The sequence below is a fragment of the Talpa europaea genome, assembly GCF_964194135.1.
Source record: "Talpa europaea genome assembly, chromosome: 2".
Lineage (NCBI taxonomy): Eukaryota > Metazoa > Chordata > Mammalia > Eulipotyphla > Talpidae > Talpa > Talpa europaea.
The window spans coordinates 5,021,617-5,047,604 of record NC_140068.1 but is presented as its reverse complement, the minus strand read 5'-3'; the positions used below and the strand labels follow the sequence as shown (position 1 = coordinate 5,047,604).

The 25,988-nt window shown below is 45.9% G+C and overlaps 1 protein-coding gene across 3 annotated transcripts in view; it reads right to left on the bottom strand.

The window, feature by feature from the left end:
* The window catches only part of PLEKHG1 (pleckstrin homology and RhoGEF domain containing G1), a gene marked incomplete at both ends in the record, with an annotated part of 74,520 nt that extends 49,056 nt beyond the window's left edge, over nucleotides 1-25,464 (bottom strand). For 2 of the 3 annotated variants that reach the window (XM_084228842.1, XM_084228843.1), the window contains one exon: nucleotides 25,042-25,449. In XM_084228842.1, the coding sequence (XP_084084968.1) occupies nucleotides 25,042-25,449 (408 nt within the window). Of the gene's footprint in view, nucleotides 1-25,041 lie in introns of all 3 variants that reach the window. The other variant, XM_084228841.1, reaches the window with a different exon arrangement.
* Nucleotides 25,465-25,988: the final 524 nt, after the last annotated feature.

Below are 25,988 nucleotides of genomic sequence, written 5' to 3'. Positions count from 1 at the left end.
AAAGAACCCTGGCCCCTGTCCAACAAAGGGTGGCCCATCTCCAACTGAAAGCAGTTCAAAACCTCAGAGCTCATGGTAGAGAAACTAGATTTTAAAAGCCGCTTGTTTTCTGAAATTGTTGAGAAAATAGATCGTTACGAGTCCAACTTTTTGAAGGCCACTCTCAAGAGCAGATCAAAGTTGTATGGCCACAACTTGTTCCCCCACTGATCATAATTAAGTCTTTTAAATATGATACTTTGACCCTACACCAGTTACTGAAAACTATCGTAGCATGCCCTGCATTAGCAGCTGTGGTCGTCTGAAGCCAAAATGAGAGGTTTGCAGCTCAGTGGTAATAACAGTTCATTCTGTGCTCAAATGACAGAGTAAAGCACCAATGAAATTTATTAAAGCCGGTCATGCTGCTTATTAATTTTATTGGCCTGACGTCAGCATCCATGGTTTCCCTACTGTTCGCAATGAAGGATCAATTTTAAGCCTTTGCCTTGAAGACAATTATTCTCTAAGAGGATGAAAGAATTCACTTTATTTTGGGGAGAGAAGGCTGAGGAGATTCACAGATAAAAGAGCTTTTCACCATCTGAATTTCATCTAATGTATTTATTTTCTAATCCATTATGGCCTCATGGTCTCCCCTGCTATAAGATTTGCATATGAGTGCCCTTACTCCCACTAGCTTTTCCATTCCTTGTAATGTCTGTTATTGAAAATATCCAAAGCCTAACTCTAGAAATGAACAGGAGCCAGTTTGCAAATTGCTTACTGATCTGCAGCAAGTGTGGAAACTGAGAGTAAATGTGTTGAAATTTTAACAGAATATCTGTTAAATGTAATGATAAATTTGGGGTTGTATTTTGCATGATTTCTTCTGTTTTTCTAGTAATTTAGTTTTGATTATATTTTACAAAAGTGTCAGTGTGTGACTCACTGGGCGCGTGCTCTCTCTCTCTCTTTCTCTCTGTGTGTGTGTGTGTGTCTTGTTCCTCACCCTAGAAGGCTAGAGAAGCCCTTGTCTAGAGAACCATCCAGCAAAGATGTGGTAGAAACAGAATTCAAAATCGGATTCAAATTCAATGTCTTAGTAGTTTGCCTTATTTCTCTAAGATGCCCTGAGAGAAATGAATACCTCCTGCCTCATCTCCCTTCTTCCTCCATAAAAATTTCTGAACTGTTTTAAAATTATAATCTATTTAACATGATAGTGAAGATGAACCATAAAAAAATGTATTTAGAATTATAAAGTATATCAAAACTTCATGTTCTCTTCACTTTTCTTTCCCAAAACAGCCCCATGGGAGAAACAACACAGGAGTTTCTGCTTCTCACATTCAAAATTCTGCCTTGTGGTTTTATGGTTTATTCTTTGGTCTAATGTTTGTTGTTAGCATGTCCAAAACTCCAAGCTCTTTGATATAACACTGAGGTAAGATTCTTTAGTCTTTGTTTTGGAGGAAGCACCTTTTTTGTTTCTCCAACTCCTCCACCTTTTCAAGAGAGTGGCCATCTGTTTCATCCAAAAACCTACCTTCCAACAACCCAAATGCCCCACAATAGATGACTGGATCAAGAAGATGTGGTACATATACACCATGGAATATTACTCAGCCATCAAAAAAGATAAACTCATGCCATTTGCAGCAACATGGATGGAGCTGGAAGGGATCATGCTCAGTGAAATAAGCCAGAAAGAAAAAGAAAAATACTGGATGGCTTCACTTATAAGAGGAATACAAATAAGGATACAAATAAGGGATCAGAAACAAAGTTATTATAACAAAGTGAAAATCAAAATCAATAAGCAACTATAAACCAGAGATATTCTGCAGGGGGGCAGAAGGGAATAGGATCAAAATAGGTGGGAAGAGCGCAAGGGACTATGGTGATGGTACACACATGAATTGGTGGTGGGAATTTCATGGGGACTATAACTGAGATGAGAAAGCATATATTGTAAAAAAAATGAACGATGTGAAATATAAATTAAAATGATAATGATTAAAAAAATTATTAAAAATAAATAAACATACACCAAAAATAAAACAAAAACCAAAACCCACCTTACAGATGCCATGTATTGTAGTGGGATGCCATTGACACTACAATAACTGACTTTTCTATATCGATTTACAGTTTAAAAGCAGACTCACATTCATGCATACAAGCCCCCTTCCCTCCCTTTGACTGAGGACATAAGAGTGCATGCCTAGCTCCATTTTACAAGCTAGGAATTAAAAAAATGAATAAAACATGATCCTATCCCCTAAGGAGCTCGCCATGTAGTTGAAAGACAAAGGTAAACAAACAAGTACCATACAGAGTTAAGGTCCTATGACTGATAAATATTCAGCAGAGGAGAGAGGAGGCAGAGGAGGAAGTGGCCAATTCCAGGGCCTGGGGAGGCTTTCTAGAGAAGGCCCGCAGCTTCGAGGTTGACCAGCAGTCTGAAAAGAGGGGGCGAACACAGTAGGAAGAAGACACCACCACCAAGATAGAGAGGAAGGAGGCAAGAGTGAAGGAATCATGTGTGGTCAGAACACTAGGGAGCTGGGAGGGGAGGGGAACAGATAGATGCACCCGGCACAGACCCAGGTGGGGCTGCCCAGGGAGACGGGGCTGGCCAAGGGCATCGCGAATCTTGGAGAATCCTCCACACTTGAAGGTGGTGGCCATCACCGATGGACATGACAAGACCATCCTGACTGTGGCAGAGAAGAAAATAAGAACAGAAGCTAGAAAAGTGCAGGGGAGGCCGGTGGGACCTGTGATCTGCGCGGTGACCAGGCAAGTCCTCAGCAAGCTCCACAGAGGAGCATGTTGGAGGTGGCAAAAGAGAAGCAGGAGTCCAGGGAAGACACTGCTGAACTGTAGGATGTGACGTGCTGACTCTCCGACGGGCATGTGGGTGCCTCTCCCTTCCCACAGGAGGAGGAGGAAGGGTGCTGCTCCGCCAGCCACCAGCAGGGACACCGTCTCATCCAGCATGGCCATGAGCACATGAGAAGGCTGAGGCTAGCTCCTTGGCTTCTCTTCCATTTGGCTGCAGCCTGGAGACAGCCTGATGCTCCCTCTGGGGAGAAGGCCCAGCCAGCTCCGTCCTTCCTTCTGGTTTTCTCTCCCAGGTGGCGGGTGAGAAAAACAGCCAAGGCCACCCCTGCAGGCACAGCCTGCAGAGGCCCTGCCAGGGTGGTTCTAGGCCTTCCTGGCTGGCTGCGTCCTGTGTCCTGTATCCTGTGTCCTGGGCTTCTCACACCAGAGAAAAATTTAAAGACAGCTCTGGGGAACGTGTGATGAAAAGGAGACCAGGCATATTTCTGGCTCTCGCTCATCTGGTAGGTCTTTAACTGGCTAGGGCTGGCTCATCTTGTTCTTGGGAGAGAAGAGACTGGGGTTCTCTTTTCTAGCTGTTTTCCTCTGTACAAACAGTGCCCTTAATGACTTTGATAATGGCCATGATTGGTTCACAGGCCTCTTTCCAAGTCCCACACCTGTATTTTTCTCTTCCATTCCCGATGGAGTAGAATAGAAGAGATTGGTGGTCTGAGGAGAAAGACAGTGTCCATTTGGGACATGGGAAGATGGTGGGAACTGTAGGACACCCCCAAAGAGGGGCTTGTCAGCACAGGATCTGGGATGCGAAACTGAGCAGTCTGCCCCAAGAGCTCAGTGAGGCTGCAAGGCCCACCAATGCCTCTTTGGATCTAGTCTGATGAAGCATTGATGGAACCAAAACGTTTCCCATGTTTCAGGATCAGGGCATGTCAGGAGCTAAACACAAGACAGTAGATTTGGAGCATCTCAGTGCCTGCGAACTGCAACCTTGGCAGCTTTGGCAGGCCCAGGCACCTTGGGAGAATCTCCCCTTTGCAGCAAGAACCCCAAATGGCCCTCATGAGGGGAAGTAGCAAAGCACAGTCACAGCTGCAAGGCCACGGGCAGCACAGGACCCTGTGCCCTCAGTCATGGGAGACTGTACCCTAAGTGGGCGCGTGGGAGGGGCTTATGGAAACTGGTGTACTAGACAGACGTGTGCATTCCACCATTTCCACATTGGTCAGGGAACTGAGGGAACCATGGAGTCCTGAGTCCAGTGGTTAGAGCTGTGCACCTGATTTGGAAGTGAGGGAAAGAGGAGGATTAATTTTGAGATACTGGGAGGAAAGTGGAAGGAAAGTGGTGAGATGTAGGACTAGAGAACTGGCTGATCCATTCATGCACCCATGGAGCCACCCATCAATTTATGCACCTTGGCATACATGCATCTATCCAGGCATCTACCCATCCCCACATCTATCAAACCATTCATACTCTGCCCACCATGCATCCCTCCATCTACTGAGCTATGTGCCTATTCATCACTAACACCCATCCATCCATCAAAGAGAGAGAGAGAGAGAGAACCCCCCGAGACCAAAATGAGAGTGAGAAGCTGCTGCTGCTGAGATGACATGACTTTGCCTTCAGAGCTTCCCCTGAGGGTATACTGATGAACGGGGAAAGCTCTGTGAAGGGTGCTGAGAAGGCTGAAGGACGGCTAAAGCACTGGGAGCTTTCAGCCTCACTTACCTCCTAGCCTCCTTAAAGGTTACAGCCACATTTAATTGTATATGTCTGCTTCCTTGCCCAGTCTGAGAGCCAGAGTGTGAGGAGGCAGTAAAAAGTTAGGCTGTGGGAAGCCCCCCAGGGAGCAGGGAAAATACAAAGCGAGTTGGAAAAAGGGAGGAGGACCAAGGAGAAGAAAATAAGAACAGAAGCTAGAAAAGTGCAGGGGAGGCCGGAGGGACCTGTGATCTGCGCGGTGACCAGGCAAGTCCTCAGCAAGCTCCACAGAGGAGCATGTTGGAGGTGGCAAAAGAGAAGCAGGACATCAGGAAAACATCAGGAAAGGCCTGGTGTTAAGCTGTGGCAGTGACACGGCTGCCCTGACTGTTTCACTTACTCCTCCTGAAAGAAGGTGTGCTAGGAAGCTCCCCTGGGGGTAAGGTGGGACCCCTGGGCTGAGAGGGGGCAACTGAGCAGTTCTTTCTAGAAAGAAAACTTGCAGGGTGGGTACAGGCCTTCTGTGGAGAAGAAAGAAAATACCTTTTCGCTTGTAGACAATGGGTAATATCTGATTTTTCTCAAAGACTTCAAGCACAAGGTATTGTGACCTGGCACATAAATATATGAGCGAGAAGGAGAAACAGGATTAGCGTTAATAGAGTGAACTTCTGAGGGCAACACCCCCATCTTTCCTACACTTTAAGGACCATTATAAACAGCAATTGTCTCTACTCACTTCCTGTGGACAGCAGGAGGAGTGACTTGATGTATATAAATATAACTCAACCTAACACGTGATCCGAATTAAAGGAAGAGCTTGGTACAAATAGAACACTAATATCAATATAACACTCTTGTTATAACAAGTAGGAAAATTCTTATGTGTCTCACCTGTCATAAAAACACAGCAGAAAAACTTAACATTCTCTTGCTTTGTTAAATATTTACTTCGAAAATGGCACTTTGAGTCTTTGAATTACCTTGACAAAGTTCTCATAGGCAAGAGCTTTTCTTGAAATGAGAGGTGGACACGTGGCCATGGTCTCTATTACATATTGAAGTAGGGTCCCTATTTATAACCTACGAGTGCTTCTCAACCCCTACCTCGTATTCTTTAATACAATCATCGCTCCTATCTACAAAAAAAAGCGGAAAGCATTTCTGGGACATGCTTTGATGTATACAGCATATGGGATATGCTGTATATTGATATACATCTATGTGCTAACTGAATGCACATAAATGTAAGAAATGCTTAGAATCTTAAAAATGGACAACCAGAGAACTTGCTGGAAACGCTGGAGTAAACCATAGCACCTGCCCCAGAGTGCTGACTCCACAGGACCAGAAGGAAGGCGCCCCCCCCTCCCCAGACTCGTCCTTGGTCCTCCTCCCTTTTTCCAACTCGCTTTGTATTTTCCCTGCTCCCTGGGGGGCTTCCCACAGCCTCACTTTTTACTGCCTCCTCACACTCTGGCTCTCAGACTGGGCAAGGAAGCAGACATATACAATTAAATGTGGCTGTAACCTTTAAAGAGGAAAAGGGAGAAGTCTGATGAGGTGGCGGAGGGATGTGGTGCCTTGGCAACGCTTTAAGTACCTGAAAATAAGAAACTGATTCATCTCAATTACAATCAAGGTATAATTTGGAACATGCTAATTAAGAAAAATTAAATAAAGCCCAAGGGGCTTTGTATATGGGAAAGAAAATAAAATAAAAAGATCAGTAAAATAAATTACATTATTAGATCATCTGAAGTTTAACTCCTTGCTGCTATTTATTATTATCATCATCATTATTATCACTGTTATTATTTTTATTGCTAGGTACTGAGCTCATTGCTTCACATGCATTATCTCATTTAATCCTCTCAGCAGCCCCAGGGGGTGGGTCCATGATGAATCCATTTTGCTGGGAAGGTTCCAGTGCTTCCCAAGGTCACACAGAGAGTGAGTGACCTGCTCACTGTCTAGCCAGGACCAGTCGACTCTATCCTGGGCAGTGAAACCCACACTACTGTTGGACGGATGTAGTCCTTCACCTAGCGTCGTGAAGCTGTAGGAGAGGTTTGCTGCTGTCATCCGGGCCTAAATGTGGTTTTTGTCAGGTACGAGGTGGAACCCAAAGGCAACTCTTATTGACTAGCACCTGCCACAGGCCAGGGTGGCCACATGCTGCCCCTCAGGGCCAGTCTGTTCCACGGGGAACCTGCTTCCTTTAAGTCTTTTTCAGCCCACCTGCCAGGGTGTGCTTTTCCCTCAGCAGAGAACACCAGCATTCCAGCCCCTGCCACGCCGCTGTCTGCATCTGCTCAGCCTTCCTGACCTGCTCAGGATGGCTCTGCCTTCTCCCCAGGGCACGGCTCTCCACTCCTTCAAAACATCCATTTCCCTTCCAGCCACCCGCAGCCCATCAGCCCAGCCCTCGGGATGTGCACAACTGTCTATAGCGCTTCCCATATGGGAACCCAGACCAACACCAACTCACTCATGCAGACTCTCTGCAAGGGAATTCTTCCTGTGCTCTCTGTTCTTCCCCCACTGTTGAATCCAGACTAAAATGGGGCATGACGGAGGGCCTGGATGGCGGAGTGCAGAAGCTCTAGAATTAGGAGTTGCTACAAAACAAAGATCAAGCAGCAATGAGCAGAGGAACAGCAGCTGGGAAAGACCAGATTTCTTCGGAGACATCACAGGCCGGGAAGGCCTGTTTAGGGCCTGTGTGGGAAGCTCCTGGAAGCCCACGCGGAGCAGCGGCTGTGGACACGGGAACGTGTGCAAGCAGTGAGCTTATTAGAGCGAGTCCTGGCACACCCCGCACAACAGACACTCCAGGTTTTCTCGGAGGAGCTCCCACTATCCCTGGGGGCCCCCCGGGGCGGCCACTTCTGAGCACGGATGGCCTCGCGCGGCCTTCACGCAACATCAAACATGTCGCCACCGATTTCCGTGACAAAAACACTTCCTGTTTACAAATCAAATCCCAGACCACCCTTTGCAGGAGCATTCCTGAGTCCAGAGCACCAGGAGCCTAGACAGATGACGGGCCTGTTAAAACAGTCTTGTTGCCCCCACAGCCCCAGTTGCCGCCCGTTCACCCAATCTGGACGTGGCCGTGAGGGCGCCCTGAAGGAGCCAGGAGAAGCACTCTAGATCATTCCCACAGTAATCGCTGTGTACACAGCAGGCTCGCAAGTAGTGCTCACTCAGTGACTAAAAAATAAGGGGGTAGACCCCAGCAGCCTCGCGCTGTTTGTGCCAATGTGCTTGGGACTCTAAATCCGAAGAAAAATTTTCTGTAGGCCAAAAGGTGGGGGCCGCCAGACAAGAGCTTTGAGGAAGAAACTGGGAGACATTAGCTCAGCTTCCCCTGTCCGTCCGAGTCACAAGACTGACTAGGACCTGCAAGGTTGGGCTGTTCTACTTGGGGATCACAATGCAATGAGGCTTTTTATATTAAATGAAAGAGTCTGCACAGGATAGCTCTCTTCCTGGGCAGTTTTTCAGTGCCACGAATGTGATTATGTTCCGGCAGCATTAGGTAATCCGCTGCTAAATATGGGGATGCATAGGCTAAGCTGTTCCGTCCATTGTGCCAAAGACAATGGCAACCCCAACCTGCCGTGCTGCTTCTCTGGCGGTAATTTTGTGATCTCATCACACTATAAGCTTGAGCAATTTCTTGACCCAGAAACAGCCCTGGGCTGCTGATCTACTGGGGAACAGGGAGAGGCCCCACCAAGGGTAAATGGGGGTGATGCTGGCCCCATGATGGGATGCCCCCAGAAACTTGACTTTCTCAGAGTACTGGGGCTTTTTGTTGGGGTAAGTTCAGAGACTTTGGTCTGTCGTCCGGGCGTCCTGGTCCCCATCTGTGGGCACAGACTGAAACATGTAATTTGAGGAAAGTATTTTTCTTCCTCTCAACTCTAAAGCACATGTCGAAGGCCATCTTGTTACTTAGAACTAAGAGAGAGAGAGAGAGAGAGAGAGAGAGGTTGATTAAGGATGAAGTTTTCCTAAACGATTTTTCAAGAAATTGTCTATGATCAATTTCTAAGGCAGCAATATTACTGTAACAGGGGGGTCCCCAGGAAAGGGGGAGGTTCCAGGTTCCCTGCCCCACCCAAGGGAGGGTGGAGCTGAGCAGGGAGAGAAGTAGCTGCAGAGGAGGCTGAGGAAGGAGGAAGCAGGATGGAGCCAGAAGGAGGCCTGGAGGAGGCACATGGAGCCGAGAGACGTGTGAAGAAACTGCGCTTGCCTTGTGGTTGTGGACGGGGTGACACAGATGAGGGTGCGACCCGTGGGGAGGTGACAATGGCAGGTTTTGTTTTAATTTTGATTTTGCTCTTTTCCTCCCAGACTTGTCTGGTTGCTTTTGACCCTTTTCTGTGGGTCCCCACTGGAAGGTGCTTTAGAGTTGTGGCAGGCTTTGGGGCCTTTCTCTGGGCCAATCCCATTTGGATGGACTTTTACCCATGAAGGGATGGGTCACTTTGGATGCCTGATTGAGAAACTAGATTCTTTGCCTTTCCTGTATTGTTTCCTAGTTGTATTAAAGTTCCTTCCCATTAAAGTCTCCTATGTTTTGTGTTGATGCGGCGGATGGCAGAACCCATTTAGAATAGGCAGGTTTGCGGGGTCTGGGCTGCCCCTCTCCCTGCCCTGTAACATTACAACCTGAACAAAGGTTTTTCTGGCACTAGATCCAGTTTCCATTTGCAAATGGGGACCATTGGCAGATCTGCTTTCCCTGGACAGCAGATTTATCCACACTACATCATGGCACGAGGGACAGAGTAACTCCCTCCTGGAGGGACCCAGCCCTGGGTGGGCCCAGATGCAGTGTGATGGGATTAGGTACCAGCCCCAGAGCCTAGGCCCAAGAGCTGGGCCATAGGCATGTCACTGATCTCACTGAGACTGCAGCACTCTGGTTACTAAGTACAGATAACACCATCACCTGCTCCTGGTCTCTCTCTGAAGGGTGAAGACAGGCCATGACAGAGGTGCCCAGCACACCTGGCAGGTAGCAGTGACTGCTGCGTGTCCACCTGAGTCTCAGGTTCCTTCTCAGTAGAGAAGGAAAGTAGGCAGATCAGAGCTTCTTTTGGCTCAAAAGCAAACAAATTCCTGCACGCGAGCACTTTATGCAATTCCCCAGCACCCTTGCCATGGGGCTATGGGCGCCTCAGGAGGGCAATGCTCTGAGCAAACCGGTGCTTCTGGTGGACGGCCCTACAGACTGTTAGGGCGACATCTGCGAGAAGGGCCTGACGCATCCAAAGCTTCCGGACCTGGTCCTCTCACTTGCAACATCCACCCAGATAAAAAACCTAGCTCTCCTTCCTCTCGGCCATCACTGTTCATCTCCCACCAGATACTCAAGGACACCCTCACTAGCCCCTTGCAGTGGGTTGACTTCCCCTCACTTTTCAGATGTACCCCATCTGATGCCTCTAAAACTCAAATTTGACTGTCCCTTCTGCACAGGACCATTCACTGATTTCTCACCGCTGTTACTAGAGAGGGGTCCTGCAAGGTCACACCCCTGCCTATCAGCCAAGGCTCATCTTATCCCCTTCTCCCTCTTCTCTCCAACACAGAGACCCTCACTTCTTGTACTTTCAAGTCCTCTGTCTTTGCATTTTATTTTTCTTTTTTTAAGATTTATTTATTTATACAAGAGCCGGGGTACAGGCCAGATGCACGGGAGGGTGAGAGGATTCACCAGAGACAGAGCAGGGAACAGAACAGGCAGACTGATGAAATACACTGCTGAGGAGAGCAGTGGGAGAGACAGGAGAGGTCTGCTGCGCCATGTGGGACAGTCACCGGCCAGCTGGGATCACACCAGTGCTGCAGAGGCCTCGGACAATCTCACAGTGCAGTGCTCAACCACCTGTGCCACCAGGGGAGCCCCCCCCCCTTTTTTAAGATTTATTTATTTATGCATATAAGAGCTGGGGCACAGGCCAGAGGTGTGGGGGTGAGAGGATTCACCAGAGACAGAGCTGGGAGCAGAACAGGCAGATTGACTGAAATCCACTGCTGAGGGGAGCAGCGGGCAAGATAGGAGTGGTCTAGTGTGCCATGTGGGTAGCTCCCTGGCCAGCCTGGGATCAAATTCATTCTGCAGAGGCTGCAGATTGCTTCACAGTGTTGTGCTCAACCCCTCGAGCCACCAGAGAGGCCCTGTCTTTGCATTTTCTGTTCTCACTGCCAAGTTTCTCCATCCTACAGTCCAACCTGGTTAATGCCACCTTCAGAATCTTCCCAGGAATCTCTCTCTGACCCTTCCTGCCCTCAGGCTGGGTTAGGCTCTGCTGAACATTTACATTATGATTCCATGTAAAAGGGAGCAGGGCAATCTACACAACTTGCTATCCCTATCTTTGTATTTCCTTCTTTCCCACAAAACTGACCTCAGCAATTCCCAGAGGTTTTGCTTTACCTTCCCCATCACTGAAAACCTGTGGATGAACAACAGTGAATTCCTGTAAACCTGGTAGATCTGCTGATGGGCACAGCAGAGCCGGCCCGGGGAGGCAAGGGTTAACGCAGTCCCGGCCCGAGCTCTAAGTGGCAAAAGCTGAATTGAATTGTAACCCAACCCGCATTCCTCTCGCCCCCTCCCCTTCCTTTTGTCTCCACTGAATTTTTACTAGCCAACCTCTTGAAGGTGGCAAAGGTTCCTCAACTCTGCATTCTGTGTTTAACTCTCCTCCCACCCAGCTCACTCCCGCCTTTGCACAAGAAAAGCAAAGCTTCCCTAATCAAAAGTAGATTAACTCTCACCCTTTTCTCGGAGAGACTTTGCATTTGGAATACCATTTATGAGGCTATCAACAGACCCCTGGGTGGAGTGATTTATCCACCGCTTTATGGAAAACTGGACAAAGCAGCCGTCTTTTCAGCAATGTTGTTTGTTGTAGGCCTTGGCGAGTGGCCAGCACCCCTAACCCATGTCCCCCTCCTAACCCATCTCCCACTTAAAGCTTTCAAAGGTTAACAGCCGAACTGTAAACCCCATTATACAACTGATGGCACACTTGTTAACATTTCTTGTTGCTCCAAGGAGAAGAAAAGGTTTTTTGAAAAGAAAATATTTTAAAGTACAATTTAAAGGAATGGCTCACTTTGCTCCCTCCTCCCCAAAGCCTACACCCCCCCCCCCAGGGGTCCTGGAGGCAGAGAAAACTGAGGCCTAATTTTGCCTCAATGTGACTCTGTCATCTGAAACCCCAGTCTCAGGCTGCAGCCTCTCCATTTGAATGTGGCTACTTTTGGGGGGTGCACGAGGGGTGCTGGGTCCTTATGGGTTCTTTTATATTCATTTAACAATACCCGGAATCTTAACACACAGAACAAGCATTCCACAGATGCTTGCGATTTCTCACCACCTCTTTTGTTATTTTCCTAATTCCCTCCCTTACAGAATAAGGGGGATTCTCACTGTTACAAGAGAGTCACCTTCCTTGTGAGGGACCAGGGATTGTGCAAGAATTCTCTTTCAAAAAGTTAATCATAACTAATGAGATTCTGATACAGGTTACAACAGGGATGAACCCTGGGAATGTTATGCTAAGTGAAATACATCAGACACAGAGGACAAATATTGGTTTGTTCCATTCCTGTGAGGACCCTAGAACAGGCAAATTTGCAGATCAGGATGGACTGGAGGTAGCCTTGGGGTAAGGGGGGTGGGGAGTGTTTTGAATGGAGACAGTTTCTACTTGGGATAAGAAAAGTTCTGAAAATGGAGAGAGGTGATGGTCACGTGACACTGTAAATACTGGGTGCCCTGGCGAGTAAACTTAAAAAAGACAAAATGAGAAATTTCATGGTGTATATCTTGCCACAGTTTTAAAAAAAGTGAAAAATTCAATTATATTAAAAAAAGTCCCTTTGCTAATGAAGATCAGACATTGTAAGATAATATATTTATCTTTCTCTTTGTAAGATAATATATTTCTTTCTCTTTTTTAAAAAGATTTATTTATGCATACAAGAGCTGGGGTGCAAGCCAGAGGTGCCCAGGGTGACAGTGGGGAGCAGAATAGGCAGACTCACTGGAATACACTGCTGAGGGGAGCAGTGGGTGAGACAGGTGCACCATGTGGGGCAGCTCTCTGGCTAGGGATTAGCTTCATAGTGCTGAGACTTAACCCCTTGCGCCACCAGGGAGGCCCAGACAGACAATATATTTTTGACACTATACCAAACACAATGAAAAGGCTCCTTGGTATCTGGGTGCACCAGAAGGGACTCTGGAGATGCTCAGGGCAGGTACTGACACGTGAACTCAGCAGGGTGGAGGGGGCAGGTTTGCATCCATTCTAAACAGCCTGGCATCAATTAATCCACTCTGTCTCCTTAGCGCCTTCATGACCATCCCTCCCTTGCTGTGAACTAGGAAGCCAAATAATGAATCTTATTTTAAATATGTAGGGTACAGAGGCTCTCGGTGAGAGCTTGGGGCCTCTTCCCGGATAGAGACATAGGATTTACTGTTTGGCTTTTGAGATATCTATTTTGACTGCTCAAAGAACTTACTTATTTCTGGCTCATTCTTGAGAGCCAGGGTTGGAGGAGAGGCCTGGTGAGTCGTCCTTAGATTTAGGAGTTTTAAACCAGGCTCATTCACAGAGAATGATGCTGAGGTCAGCCTGACTGACTGTCCATGGCACACAGCTGAGAGCAGCGTGAGCCTGGAGCCCCCCAGGGCTGCCTGGGACATCCATCTCTGCTGGACTCAGCTCACGTCAAAGTTCTTAAAATAACCTCATGTCCTTGGGCCTCCCCGGTGGCGCAGCGGTTGAGCGCTGGGTTGCGAAGCTGCGCGCGGCCTCTGTGGTGCCGGTTCGATCCCCGGCTGCTCCCCGGCCACCAGAGGAGGGTCCCACATGGCGCGCAGACCTCTCCTGCCGCCCGCTGCTCCCCTCAGCAGTGTACTTCGGTCCTTCTGCCTGCTCTGCTCCCTGCCCTGGCTCTGGTGAATTCTCTCACCCTCCCGCACTTCTGACTGTACCCAGTGCATGTATAAACAAAAAACAAACAAACAAACCAGTAAAACAAGTAAATAAAGCATGCCTCTATTAAAAAAAAAAATATTTATAAAAAAAAAAAATAAAATAACCTCATGTCCCCCATGGCCCCCCTCAATGATACTGGACATGAATCCAACTCCATGTAGGTGTGTATTGCGTCTTACAACACAATGTAACACAGCCTTCTTAAGTGATAAAGTTCAAATAATTTTCGGAAATAAGACCTTAACAGAGATTACAACCATAGCACTGTTATGATACCTTAAGGCCTACCAGAAGGCATCGCCAAACCAATACCAATGATATGAGCAGTCACGATAATCAGAATAGCTGTCATTTGAGTCTTCACCACACGCCTCACACTCTGCTAACCATTTTACTTGTATAATCTTATTTAATGTTCACAATAATTCTATTAACTCATCCTGTTTTACAGGTGAGAACACTGAAATGCAGAAAATTTTCGTAATTTTTCCAAGAGGGAAAAGGGAAATGATCGAGTCAGGATTGGGATTCAGCTCTTGCAGACTTGAGCTTTTTGTGAGTTTGTTACAGGGGGGATGGAGAGGTGGTGGTCGGTGCTGCCGAGTCTGTTGTTTGCTTTATAACCACAACAAACTTCCTCTAGGACAGTGGAGCTCAAAGTTGAGAGCCTATCAGAGTGTGGAGACCTTTAAGAAAGAGGGATACCACCCCAGAGATTGGGGTGTTATTAGCCCAGGCTGCAACTTAGGTGGCAGGAGTTGCAAAAGCTGCAGCCCTTGCTTTAGAGAAATGCCTATATTTGAGCTGTTCCTCCTAGCCAGATTTCTCAGGTGATAGCTTTTAATTGCTCAAATAACAACCCCTTTGAACCCCTTTATGAGGGCTGACTCTCCTTGCTGCAAACGTAGCTGGCGACCAGCTAATTGCAGGCTCGTCAGGGATCTTTATGATGGTTTTTACTTATCCCTGCTTTGGAAGCGGGGATTTTCTTCCACTGGATTTTCTCATCAAGGGAATTTTTTTTGAACATTCCAGATCATTTTGATAAATTTACCTTTTTAATAATTACCCTTTTGACCTTCTTCTTTTCAAAGAGGCCCTGGCACTCCAGAGCCAGATCCTCGCTCAGAACGGGAGTAGGCAAAATAGGGTCACAGAATATCCTCCAGTCTGTTAATTATCTTAAGTGGAATAACCCACACTCTCTGGTCTTGCAGAAACCAGTGTCTCACCCTCAAAAGGCTAGCTCCATCAGTGTTGGGGGAAAAGGAACTCTTCCCAGATCGCTTTAGATCTGTCCCCCGAAATAACTGAGGAAGTGACCCTATCTGTTTCACTTCCCTTCTGTATCCCCACTCTAGTTTTGTCTCAACTGTGGGGTGGCTAGACACAGAAGGGACAAGTTCTTCCTTTCACACTTGTCTGTCAATTTTATTCTTCTCAATGGTTGAGATACCGAAGATGGGGTGACAGAAGTAATACGTGCCCAGAACATTTCATTAACAAGTATTTATGAGGACCCTCCCTCTCTGGCGCATATCAAGCACTCAATACATGTTTCTAAGTGAAAAGTCTGGGAGACAAGGCCAGGCTACAGTTCTGGCACCACCAATACTTAGCTGCAGGGTCTGAGGCTTGAACATCTGTCAGCTGTTGGGTGTGACAGGCCTGTGCTAAGCACTTACAGGTGTTGCCTCATTCCACACTTACCACATCCTATGAGGTACGCAATCTCTCATTTTAAGATGAAGAAACTGCAGGTAACAGAAGTTAACTAATTGTTTGAGATCAAAGGCAGTGACAGAACCAGGATTTGTATCCAGTTGGAGAAAGCACTCCATTCTCAGGATCTCTATTTCCTTACCTATAAAAAGTGCCCAGGTTGGGGCCTCCCTGGTAGACTAGAGGTTAAGTCTCAGCACCATCACTGCTATGGCCTGAGTTTGATCCCGAGCCAGGGTGCTAACCCACATATGGTGCAGCAGACCTCTCCTGTCTCGCCCGCTGCTTCCCTTAACAGTGTCTTTCAGTAAATCTACCTGTTCTGTTCCACACTCTGTCTCTGGTGAATCCTCTCACCCACTCCCCCTCACCCCACACCTCTGACCTGCACTCTAGTTCTTCCATGCAAAAATAAATAAAAGCTGTAAAACAAATGCTCAGGTTGGACTAGATAATTCATTTATCAAACATTCATCAGATACAGTGCAGACTGCTTGACATAGAAAACTTGTCAACACACCTCAACCTTTCAGAATCTGCTCCGATTTCACTGAGTTATTTTCCAGTTCTAAAATTTGGTATGATTCTACTTAATTGAAAATTCAGTGCAACTGAGAGAAATCGAAGCATCCACCTGTGATGAATGCATACACTCAATGTGGCCTCGACACAGAACAGAATACTATTCAAGCTTAAGAAGGAAGAAAAACCTGATACATGGTACACCATGGATGAACTTGAAGACATTATGCTGATGGAAATAGCCAGTTACAAAGGGACAAATATTGCAGGATTCCGCTTATACGAGGTGTTGAGTGTGGTCTGCTTCATGAGCAGGAGCTGCAGGGAATTCTCATAGGTACAGTGTTTCAGCTTTGCAAGATAAAAAGAATTCTGGAGACTGGCTGTATGCACTGTGAATGTACTAATGCCATTAAACTGTACACTAAAAAAGGCTGGTGATAAATTTTAAGTTATGTGGGGTTTTACGATTTAAAAAAAAAAAGTTAAATGAAAAAAAGAGATTTTCCGAGGCTGAGGGAAGCGGGAAGGGAGAGGTACTGTGTACTGGATGTACAAGCTCAGTTTCAGCTTGGGGTGGGGAACAGACCTGGACATGGGCAGTGGTGATGGTCTACGGCGACGTGACTGTTCTGATGTCATCCGACTGTGCATGTACCTGGCTATAGGGATGCATTTTATGTATATTTTACCAGTATTAAAAGAAGAGATTAAAAAATCTATGCGAGCTGCTATATAGAACAATGCTACACTCTTTACGCGTCAAGGCAGTGTTGGTGGGCAAACAACAAATGGTAAAGGTCAGAAAACAACATAATTTATAAAAGTATGTTGTTGACAAGTTGTGTGGCAATCCAGGCTGCCTCTTGCTTTTCTAGGTACTACAGAGCAGGGCTGCTTGAACACACACACACACACACACACACACACACACACACACACATGAGCTTTAGGCTTATCACATGACCTGGATAAATTCTTCTGTGTGATTAATTTCACAAGGTACAGCATCTTTTCTTTGGAAGAAATTTCTGGCCATGGGAAACTTCTCCTAACTGAAGTTTGGGTTGTTTAGAACATAATTTCCTGAATTCTATAATTTTCTACCCACTCAGTATAATTGAATATTCAAGATGGCAGACACCCAAAGAACAGCAGGATTCTAACCCAACTGAACTGGACCTGTTTTAGCAAATCTTCAACAGAATGTTGCCTAAAGGCAGTCTTTGAAATATATTAGCAGCTCTTTAGCAGACTAGTAATAATAGCTACTCAATCTCCTGAGTAAACTGAAGTTTTTGAAATGTCTTTTCATTAAAAATCAAAATGTTGTCTTAAAAGAAAAGCTGAATAGACTGGGAAGGGATTTTTAGCTGCAGGTACTTTAAGAAGTGCTCGATCTTACAAATAAAATTAATGTACATAGTTACGTCTGTGAAAAGTACAGTTTCCATTTTTTTCCCCCCAATTATGTCATGTCTTTCCTTTAACACATTCTCTAAATGAATGTGCAAATGGTATTTTAATTTTAACATCAGAAACACAGTAATATTTATCCCTCAGTCTCTCTGGTGAACTGAGGCTCATAGACAGCAAATGCTTAGTTTGTGCAGGAATATTTGATCCAATTGTGCAAATCCTTTCAGTAGAAGAAAAAAAATCCCACAAATATTTGTATTTACAAGTAATCATAATTTGTCAGTCCAAGATTAGTGTAAAAAATTTGTTACTTTTCAGAAATATGAATAAGAGATCTGGTCATTCTTTTAAACTTTTTGTTCTTATAAGGTAGAAATAAAAAAGTGCACTATGGGTTATAGTTCTTGTTAGTTTCATTTAACATAAGTGCATGAGTATGGTTTTGACGAGAGGTATGGAATTCTTCAATCTCCCAGTCTGAGTAAAGAATGGAGTACAGTGAGACCTCTTTGAAAGAAGTTAAAATATTCCAAGGAGTCAGTGTACTCAGATCTGCTCTAGTATTTGTTTTGAAGACATACTATGATTTCCACGTGACTAATACATTAGGAAACAATTTGAATTTAATTCAAACTTCTGAATTTTGCCTGTGCTTGTACAAAATTTCATACCAGGTGAATGCAGAAAATTGTATATCCAGTTCCAGAAGGCAGCATGGGAATACAAAGTCATGTGTATGCACCTCAAACACCTTCCAGCCACAGGCCTGTCACCTGTGCTGTAGGCCACACGTGTCCACGGCGGAGTCACCACTCTGCATCTGGGACACCAGGCAACCTTCCTTCCTTCCTAATAATTCACAGGTTGCAACCTACAGATGGCTTCCTCCTAGATGAGCTGATCGTTTCCCTCTCTGCTTTCCCCTCTTCTTGTTTTATCTTTATTTTCTCACTCCTTTTTTCTTGCTCTCTTTTCTTCTGTCTTGACCACCCCTCCACTTTTCTCTATGCTTTCTCCCATCCTTCCTAATTACCTCCGCCTTTTGCTTTCCTACTCATTCCTATCCATATTGCCACTGGAAATACTGAATATCTCAGTTTATAAAGTGGGCTGCTCGCCTCTCATAGTTCAAAGGCAAAGGGTGGCAGGTGTGGGAACCAGGTGACTTCTACAAGCAAATTCACGTGTTTTCAAGGTGAAGCATCATATTTACAATTGAATGCATGTATTGCTTAACTACTTAGCATGCAAAGATTGTGCCTCCATTTTTGTCATCCTGCCTTTTTCAAAAGCATCATGGATGATGTTTGTGAGAGCCATACTCAGATGCACTTGCCCTATAAGTTCTCTCTTCCCAAATGATTGTGAGGGAGGGATTTCTAGGGACACACAGGTGAGAGGTCACATGATAGCAAAACCAACTGTAAGCATCTTGAAACTCATATAGTTCTTTCCCTCTACCACCTACACATTCGCTTGAGTTTTAGACATTTGATGGAAGTATTAACAACAGTCCTTATCAATAACTGTTCCCAGATCTTGGATTCTTGCAACCTGGTAAGAATCTCTTATAAAACCTGACTTGGGCCCTTCCAGTATCCTGGACAAGTAGTTAGGCTGACCTAAACTACCTGTCCCAGTCCCAAGTTTCAAGAAACAAATCACAAGTCAGGATCATCAGGGAATCAAGGGTGACATTTCCATTATCTGAGACTTATTATTTCTCAGGGAGACACTGAAGAACCTCACTGCATCTATAATTATTGACTCAACTGATGATCATTGTACTATTGCTACAAAGTTCTTAGTGATTTGAAAATTGTCCTCCAGATAAAGATGAACAATATAACTAGACTACTGTTTATCAGTAGCATGTTTATTTCTATAAGTTCACCTCTGAAAAGATGCAAGCTGACTTCTCACCTATGGAATAAGGGCAAGAGTATGAGCTGCTTCTGAGCCTGTCTCAGAAACCTCATGTGTTCTTGTGTATACCTCCATGACTTCTCTTCTAGTTGACCGAGATGGTACAGACCACTACAGCTGTGGAAACAATGTACTGAAGATGACAAACCTCATCAGCTTGGGTCCCTGAATGACAGCATGGAGCTGAACTGCCCCCACTAACGTATGCACACACACTGTACTGTAAAGAAAGAAATGAACTTCTATTATATTAGGCTACCACATTTGGGGGGTCTATTAGTTACTGTGGCTTAGCCCACCCTAATATGTGTTCCAGAGTAGTGCTTCTCAATCAGAGACAGTTTTGCTCTGCAGGGTCTATGTGGCCAATGTCACAGACATTGTGGTTGTACTACAGGGGAGGGGAGTGGTTCTATTGGCCGCTAGTGGACAGAGGCCAAGTTTGCTGCAAATGCACATGACTAACCTCCATAACCAAGAATTATCCAGTCCAATAGGTCTACAGTGCTGCTGGTGCCGAGCACTGCTCTACTGAGCTCAAGAATAAGACCAAAAACTTCAAACACTCTGCTTGATTCTAAGAATAGATTTGCAATAACAGTTTCAGTTCCAGCTCTACCACTAACACCCATGTGGACCTGGACAAGTTACCTTGCCCTCTAGACATTCTGTATTCTTGTACTGATATAGCCAAATTACAGTATATCCATATGGTGGGTCAGTGAGGGAGGATATAAGTGCTTAGTCCCATGCCTAGTATATGGTAAGTACTTAAATGTTATAGTTAATATATTTCTTAGTGTTTTTGTGATTATCAAGGCACATATCTAGAACACATAGAAGTGGTAGCTACTTGGTGTGATTACGAGTGTTGGTGTCCATTGAGATGATGTGAATGGTCATCGAGTATAAGGTGTCCCTCTGGTGATACTCACTGCCTACTATGCTCCCAGGAGGCTCTGATCAATACAGACATTTGAAATGTTTCCTCTGAGTTTTGACTCAAGGTCTGACCACAAAATCTGGAGAGAATAACCTAAACCAGCATTGTTCATGAAGTACACGTGAACTTGGGACAGCTAACAGCTACACTAAGAGTGACTCTGCAAATCTCAACTGGCTTTGCTTTTACTAAGTGCTGCCCACTTTGAATTGTCTTCACCATTCATCAGCAGTCAGTTAAATAGCAGGAAGCAAACTTTCAAAATAGGCAAACCCACGAGGAATGGAAAGAAGAAAAAGACCTGGTCCCCACAGTTCCTCCCACATTAGGTTGCTCGGAGAAGAGATAAGCACTCGTAATCACTGCGTTTCTACCTTCTCTGTTTTGTCCTTGTTGATGTGGAAGAGATGTGAGTGAGGTGGGGTGGAGAGATGGGGGTCTGGTAACAACAGTGATAATAGCGAGTCAGGGAAGTCAACGCTCGTAGTAAGACTCAGGGGCATCATGTAGAGTGATTAGATTTGAAGAGCTATTTGAAGAATAGCTCTTCCCCAAGCAAACAACTATTTAACAGGTTTGCTTCTAAATGATCATAGATCTTAAAGGGTTTGAAGAAAGATCTCATTCACCCATTATGATAAAAGCTCTTGGAGGGGAAAAATTAAAGAGACACATTCCAAAAAAGTGTTCAAATGCTACGTAAAAGTGCATGAAATCATGCCAAGTACTACAGCGTAAGTTCTTTATTAAATCCACCCACATAACAAGCCTTCATTAAAACAATTCCTGCCAAGTCCGACATACTAGCCTTGAACATATTTTCCCCCTGGTATTCAAAAATCTGTAATCTAAATGAATTTCATAAAATGCGTCAGTTTTAAGTTTTGAGTGTAAGTATTGAGTGAAGCCATCTGCAAATAAAAAGAATAAAATCTAGGACAATTCACCTCTTCTCAACAGCCCTCTCCCTTGGTTCAAAATCTTTCTCCTCTTGCCAAGAGTACTAAGCAGCCAGGGCTGGTCCAGGGAATGCCCACGCAAAGTCATTCTCTCACGGCCAAGGGGAAACAGTTGCCAAGACATGAGCTGCCCTTTCCACACCAAACAATCTTGTCTGCCCAAAAAGGATCAAAAGAAGCCAGGTTTCATCAGAAACCACATCCAAATCAACAGTGTTGTCCAAATCAACAGGGGGGAAGGGAGGGGCCAGTAGCCCAGGACAAGAGCAAACCCAGATTCCATTTTATCCAGGTCCCAGCCACCTCACGGCCCCACTTCCTTGCATGGCTACTGGGTTCTTGTGTTCACTTTGTGCAGATCTTGGAGGAGACCTGCTTTGCAGCAAAGACAGTTTGTTCTTCCAGCAATTTGATACCCACAGTCCTAAGTGCAGTCCCCTCCTTTAAGCTGGGGCAATAAGCATGTTACTAAGTACGTGAAAGCACCCTTCTCTCTTCTGCCTGACACTGTCTATACTATCACACAATAAACAGAGTCCAGAGAGACTAATAAACTCAAGAGCGGGGGTGGAGGGTAGTATTCAGAGATGGCTATTCTAATCCTTGTGCAGCTACGTCTTTTGAAAAATGCCAAATGCTTTTCATAAAGCGATGCTTAAGGCTCTGAGTCTTCAAATTTTAAACATTGAGTATGATATTCCCTTCTTAGCTTCTTAACGTACTGCATGGCTAAAGGTGCTTGAAAAGGATTTTAGCTCTCTAAAATACGATAGACAAACTGATGTCACACAATATTTTACCCATTTTTTCCACTACTACACATATCTGTAACCCCCTCAAAGATGGTTTAATTTAGCCTCACATAGTTCAAAGATGCCATTTGGAAGTAGGGGTAAAACTTCGAATTACACAGCATTATGTAACATTATGAACTATTTAAAAAACCTTCCCAAAAGGCTAAAACCAGGTCATGAACTGTATTTGGGACCAAATCTTATGAGGTTCTCAAAGACTCTTTTACAGGGCCTCCCCGGTGGCGCAGTGGTTGAGCGCTGGGTTGCGAAGCTGCCCGCGGCCTCTGCGGCGCCCGTTCGATCCCCGGCTGCTCCCCGGCCACCTGAGGAGGGTCCCACATGGCGCGCAGACCTCTCCTGCCGCCTGCTGCTCCCCTCAGCAGTGTCCTTCGGTCCTTCTACCTGCTCTGCTCCCCGCTCTGGCTCTGGTGAATGCTCTCACCCTCCCGCGCTTCTGACTGTACCCAGTGCATGTATAAACAGAACAAACAAACAAACAAATAAATAAATAAAACATGCCTCTATTGAAAAAAAAAAAAGACTCTTTTACAGATCATTTAGGAAGATTAAAGAAACCCAGTCTACCCATGAGAGTAGGGAGTCAATCAAAGTTGCCATTGAACATGAAAGAGACCCTTATTTTCTACTTTCTGACTATGGATTCTCTCTCCACAAAGTGTATCATCGGCTATTTAACTTTTAAAATGTGTTTCCCTTATTTTATTATCTCATTTTATTTGTGAATGTTATCAAGAGTCATATATAGAAATGGAAATAGCAGCAGCTCCATGGTCCCTTTGAATACAGAGACAGTCAAGACCTCACCTCATTCTCACTTGCTGAAATGCAAACAGCACAGAGTGAAAGACTAGGATGTCCCGGCAAAGGAGAAGCCAGAAGTCAGGTCTGGCCCAGGGATGCCCCTAAAGTCATTTCCTCAAGGTCAGGGGGGAAAGAGTAACCAGGATATAATCCATCCTTTCTACATGAAACAGTCTTGTCCACACTAAAGAAGGATGGGGAGGAAGCCAGGCTTCACCAGAAACCACCTTCAGATCAACAGGGTTGCCCTTGAGGAGGTGTGGCCCAGGACAAAAGATGAGAAGATTCTCTTCTCAGAAGCAAGTGGCTCTGATAACCTGGTGTCAGAGTGAACTGTGCATGTCTCCCAAATGAGTGAAAACATCTACGGGTCTTTGACAAAGGAGTTTCTCCTCATAAATTCTAAAAAACTAAAATGTAAACCTGAACTATGAAGATTATGTAAGGACAGAGTATAGAGATAAAATGTCCCAGGCATGGGGAAAATGAATTAAATGGAGAAAGAGGATTGAAGGAGACTAGTTAGATGTGTTCAATTAGGTGGCGTGCAGAAGAAGTCTGAACTGGGCTACTGCATGGATGAAAACTGAGTACGAGTCATCTCTATAAACAGATATCCTATGAGGCAGGTATTATTTATTAGTCCCATTTTACAGTTGATGAAACATATGCACAAACTTATAGTCTTAAATGGGTTCTGGCAAATGATGGTCTTTGGAGCAAATCCAGTCCTAAAGTTTTGCTGAAATTTCCATGCCTGTTCCTTTACATAAAGTCTCCAGTCCTGAAAGTCTAAAATATTTACTAGTTGGCCTTTTCTAGAAAAATTCCACCAGCCCCTAGTGTAAAACAGAATAAATGCATGGATAAAGAATGAAAGGCAAGCACACTATGGATAGCGCCACATAGACCTTCTACAAAGACTTTCTTAGAAAAAACATTCTCTTGATGAGTTTCTTTCATTCATATCTTATCGTATATCCTTTCACTCAGGACTTAGCAATCAGCCTCTGAAAAAGCTCCTGGAACCCCAGTTTGGTGACTAGTTTCTTTCAGTACTGTGAGTTTTGATTAGGCAGAAAATTTTTCAGAAAGAAAGAAAAAAGGACAGGCCAAAGAAACTTTGACAAGCCTAAGATCCCTGAGAGGTTGTAAATTTTTTGGCAGTTTCACAGGTATTTCTCCTCAAGTACAAATGACATCATTGTTGAAATAAAAAAAAAGAAAACAATTGGCCCCATTATTCAGCATTTGGTAACACATATTGTTTTGGTTGAACATCAATTGATCGGTCTATTTTTACTGGGAAGTTAGGTCATCGCTATTTTTAGAAGACAGTGTCCAATTTGTGGGACTCAACACACATTCAAGTCTTAGAATTTGTCCTAAAGCCATAAGAACGTCTGTATTTGGTGGAGAATGTGCTCATCGGCACTTAGTCCGCTATGATTTGCAACATATTTTAGACTAGACGTCTGAGACAGGAAGGAGACATTAACCAATGAAAGCAGCAAAGTGAGGGTAGCTTTAAAATTCATCGGTTTGCTTTTGAAATATTAATATTTTTAATCGTTAATTGAAATGGGTTACATCTAAGCTGCTCTGGTAATTCTCATTTTATCCTTTAAAAGCTATCTATAAATCATAGTCAAGTTCATAATTGAATTTCCAGAGCGTGTGATCTGGCACAGGGCTCAGCTCGATTTGCATGGACTCAAATAATTTCTGTAAAGTTGTTTACTACGAAAGTGAACAGAAAGTTAATGCTGGGACAAGGCAAAGCCCGAGGTTTTTCTCTGCCCTTCACCACTTCCCCAAAACCCTATCCCATAGGGAGATTCTCCCAGAACAGTGGTTCTGAGCACTCTGCACCACACAGCCTCACCTGAGATCTTCCACAATCCCACCGCCACCATCATACCCAAGCTGATGAGCGCTCAGCCTCTGGAGGCAGGACAAAGTATCAGTAGTTTGGGGGGCGACACTAGTAGACAGTTGTGAGTAAGGTGAAGATAGCCTGCCCCCCGCCACCTGTCCATCAGGAGACCTGAATTCCTGCTCCCTCCTGTGGGGGTGGCTCCAGGATTCTGAGATCTTTGCTGCAGGCCTGACCACAACATCCCGGTGGGCACACCGGGCTCCTCGTTCTTGCTTCTCTCATGTAATCAATTCACTAGTGCAGACGGGAAGAGGATTTGACACAGACAGTGAGCATGGCCTACGGCTTCCCTTACATTCTGCTGTTGAAACATCCCCACGTCTTCATCCTCGGGGACAACGCATCGCTGACACCTGACCCTTCACTTCTCACGCACGTTTATTCCTCGTGACAACCTTGAAAAGCCAGGGCCACTTACCTCTACGATGCTTTTTAAATCTTGCACGTAAGTCCTTTCAGTCTCCAGAATTTCCTGGACAACTCTATCCACATAGAGGAGCTTGGGGCTGGCGGCCGAGTCTGCGCTGGCTTTGGGGGCCCCGTGCGCGTCCATCCTCCGCGGCGCCCGGGGCTGCCTGTCGCCGGCCTGGTCCTCGGCGCGCTGCCCAGCCGGGCCCTCGCCCTGCGCCTCGCTGCTGGACAGCGGCCTGGCGGGAACCAGCTCCAGCCTGATGGCCCCCGCTTCCTTATCCTGGTGAAACATGCCCAAGTGGCTGTTGGAAACCAAGGTCATTCTGCTGCCGAAGGACCCGTGGCTGTCCCGGGAGGAGGCCGAGGACGACGTGGAGCCGAAGCTGACGGGGCGGTCGCTGTCGGAGAGCTCCATGGCCCTGCGCTCCTGCCCGCGGGGCGGCCGGGCTGCGGGGCCGGGGGCTGGCGCGGCTGCTACAGCTGCGGGCACTTGCGGCCGCAAGGGGTGCGCATCTGTGGGCGGTAAGAAAAGGGCAAGGTGAGCGAGGGCTTGCAAATTCTCGCCAACCGAGGGAGGTGTGAACCTCACCCGTGGCAGCAGGAAGTGCGAGGAGCCTCCGTGGCTGGCTGAGCTGCAAAAGTGGCCTGGGGGGCCGGAAAGCAGCCTCACCTGCCAGACGGAGAGCCCCGCAGCCTCCAGCCCCCCCCCCCCCAACCACCGGCTTGAGTCGGGTGTTCTGGGGCCGCCAGTGCCCTCTGCACACACACACTGAGGTCTGAGCAGCCCTGCATCTAGTGCCTCGAAGTGGAACCACCTGGAATGACTAATGAATGCACCTTGATCCAGATTCACTGCATCGAAGGCCCAGGGCCCAGGGCGCCGGGGTGGAAAGTTTAGCATGCACACCAGCGATTCTCGTGGCCCGAAAACACAACTGACGGGGCCCTCTGGAA